The 2,890-nt window shown below is 50.8% G+C and overlaps 1 protein-coding gene across 1 annotated transcript; it reads right to left on the bottom strand.

Moving 5' to 3' along the window:
* Nucleotides 1–223: 223 nt before the first annotated feature.
* Nucleotides 224–2,088, bottom strand: BDW70DRAFT_165197 (cytochrome P450; the record flags this gene model as incomplete). Its single annotated transcript, XM_073741681.1, has 5 exons — nt 224–870; nt 928–1,296; nt 1,347–1,718; nt 1,802–1,949; nt 1,996–2,088. The coding sequence occupies 5 exons, from the start codon at nt 2,086–2,088 to the stop codon at nt 224–226; spliced, it is 1,629 nt and encodes a 542-aa protein (XP_073590511.1).
* Nucleotides 2,089–2,890: the final 802 nt, after the last annotated feature.

Genomic DNA, 2,890 nt, shown 5'->3' with positions numbered 1-2,890 from the left:
GCTGCTGCGAGGCTTCCAGTTGCTGCTACAGCTAGGGCGAAGGTGCATCTATGTTCTACAAGCCACGATTCGTTTGATATAAGACAGCAACTACTCACCTAGCCACTGCCGCAGCTATGTACAAGCATACCTTCGTAATACTGGACAATCCCTAGGCGATAAACGCCGGGTTTTTCCGTGATGTCATGATCCCCAACACCCGTGGACGTATCGACTCCAGTCGTCAATATCTACGGGGCCTGAACTGAATCATCGGTCCATCCTTGAAACTGGTGAACGCCCAAAAAGTCTGAAACTGCCCGTCGAACGACCCCTTCCCCTCGCCGACTTCCCCAGCCGCACCGTCTGCCCTCCGGAAGTCAAAGCGGCTAATGACGGCAGCCATCGCCAGCGTCATCTCGATCATGGCCAGCCCCTTTCCCACGCAGTTCCGCGGCCCTATGGAGAATGTTGCAAAGGCCGCCTTAGCTAAATGGACCGTCTCTTCGCCGGACTCCTCCGGGATCCACCGTTCAGGCCGGAAGCTGAACGGCTGGGGATAGTACCGCTCGTTGTGGTTGATCGTCCAAATGCCGGTACCGACCTCGTAGGCAGCGGGTATGTCTAGAGTTTCTGTGTCTCCTTCAATCCGGATCTTGAGACCTGGTAGAACTTCGCGCCATAAGGCGCCGCTGACAGCTGGAGCGAGGCGTAATGCTTCCTGAATACAAGCGCGGAGATACACACAGGATGAAAGCTTGGAACCCTGGCAGACGGAGTCTGGCGTGGGGAAGACACTTCTCACCTCATTGGCCACCTCGTCGTAGGCAGATGGGTTTCGGCTCAGATAGAAGAAGGTGGCTGCCATGCCGGTGGACGAGGTATCGGACCCTGTATTCGTCCATCAGTTTCGCAATTCCTCCACCTACAGGTGGGCCGGCTGCTCACCGGCAATGATCAGCGTGTTACTCTCTGTCCAAAGCTGCCTATGCGACAACGCCTTTCCCGTCTCCCGGTCTTTAGCGGCAAGCAGTTTCGCAAACAAATCATTCTTAGCGTCATTACCCATTCTGTCCTTCCGTGTCTCCATGATCTGCCGACTCATCCCTGTAAACCGAAACGCCTTACGACGCGCATCGGGGAACAAGACCTTGTCGAGCTTCATGTTTTCCAGCTGACGGAGTTGATTGAGGAAACTGATCCGTCGCAATTGTCCTAGCACGCAGTCGACGATCCAGTGGTTATCGGCGCTGCTGAGGAGGTGATAAGACGTGCCAAAGACAACCTGGGACATAGTGTCAAAAGTAAAGAAGTCGCCTGCCACGTTAGCAGCTCAGCACAGAACAGGACCTGGATAGGATACATACACCATTCTGCCATATCCTTAGCTGCACTCCAGCCATCACTATTATGATTCTCAGTGGGGCCAGGACTGGTTGACCTGGATTTGAACCGATCCTCTGCCTCACCTAGACGCTCAGCGAAAAGAAAGGCAATGCGCCTCAATTCGGCGTCCATGCTGCGAATCTGCGTCTCCGACAGACCCTGATTGAGGATACGTCGAAGTTGACTGTGTCTGGCATTGTCGAGAGTGGCCAGAGTGGGATAAACGTCTGGGACGGGGGAGAAGCGCAGGTACGCGTTGGACTTTTGCACGTTTGCGCCGTGCCCGTAGATGGCTTTTAGGGCTGGCTCTGTGTTAATGAGGAGTCTGTTTGGGCCGTAGCGGACGATGTCTCCTACGGAGTAAGTGCTAATGTCAGTTTTACCCCGCATATTGTGGATCTGCAAGTGGTCTGATCGGATGGGACAGTCAACGAACCGTATTTTTCATGACATTTCCAGATGTCCGTGTGCAGATCGCCAATGTAAGTGTGGTAGATGGAATACCAGCTCGTCAATTTGGCGAGGAGAGGCCCGGGGTACTTTGCATACGGGTGGACGGTTAGGCGGTAAATACTGAGCCCTATCTATGCAGGTTTATTATCTGGTCAGTTGATGGGGTTCTGAGCTAACTGACAAGGACAACGACGACCAGGCCGAGGGTCCAGAAAGACTGGCTGCGGAGACCTTGGGCCACGAAATACTAGTAGCGGTTACGAAGTCCATGATTTGCGTAGGTTGGAAAGCGTAGTAAAATTGCTTAAGAGGTATTTATATTAGTATTGGTTCATGCACCTAGCCTAGTTAGTATGGCGGGGTAGAGGAGAGGGATTTACGAACAACTAGGACGCATCCTTGATTCCAGATTGATCTAGATCTGGAATTCCTTCAATGAAGGTATAGGTGTTGAGTAGGATGAGGGCTAATAACACGAAGTGGAGGAAGTTAAGAAAACACCAGCCTTAAGGTTCGCTACTGGCTCCAAGTGGACAAGACCACAGCTCTAATGGCATGATATGTCGATCTGGCAGATTTGCGTCAATACCTAGGCAGAGTAGCCTAGGTAGCCTATTTGAGCTTCACTAACTGCAAATGCTACTAAGATGTGCTCATCCTATGCCCTTGCTAGCCACTACACTGTTAGGGCATGTGTGGCGTCGTTCGGCCACAATGGCAGAACTGCATATGTGGTGTATATTACGGCATACTGTTCGAACAAAAGGGCAAAAACGTATTTAACACGTAACGAGTTTGTACACCGCTTTTCCAACCGCTTGCTTTAAGAAGGGCTGGAGATTTCTCCTTGTATTTCTTATTTCATTTAACTTCTTACCTTTGTACAAAGCTTTCAGAATGCCTCGGCCGTCAATAAATCTTGAACCATACAAGGATGAAATCTCTACCTTATATAAATCAGGCAAATCTCCTCCTACTATTGCTATGCTACTAGGGAATCGATATGACATTCAGGTTAGTGAGCGTACGATTAAGACCCGCCTTAGTATATGGGGGATTCATAAGACAAATC

This window comes from Aspergillus foveolatus (genome assembly GCF_047715535.1).
Source record: "Aspergillus foveolatus strain CBS 279.81 unplaced genomic scaffold BDW70scaffold_237, whole genome shotgun sequence".
Lineage (NCBI taxonomy): Eukaryota > Fungi > Ascomycota > Eurotiomycetes > Eurotiales > Aspergillaceae > Aspergillus > Aspergillus foveolatus.
This window is presented reverse-complemented; position numbering and strand designations above follow the sequence as displayed.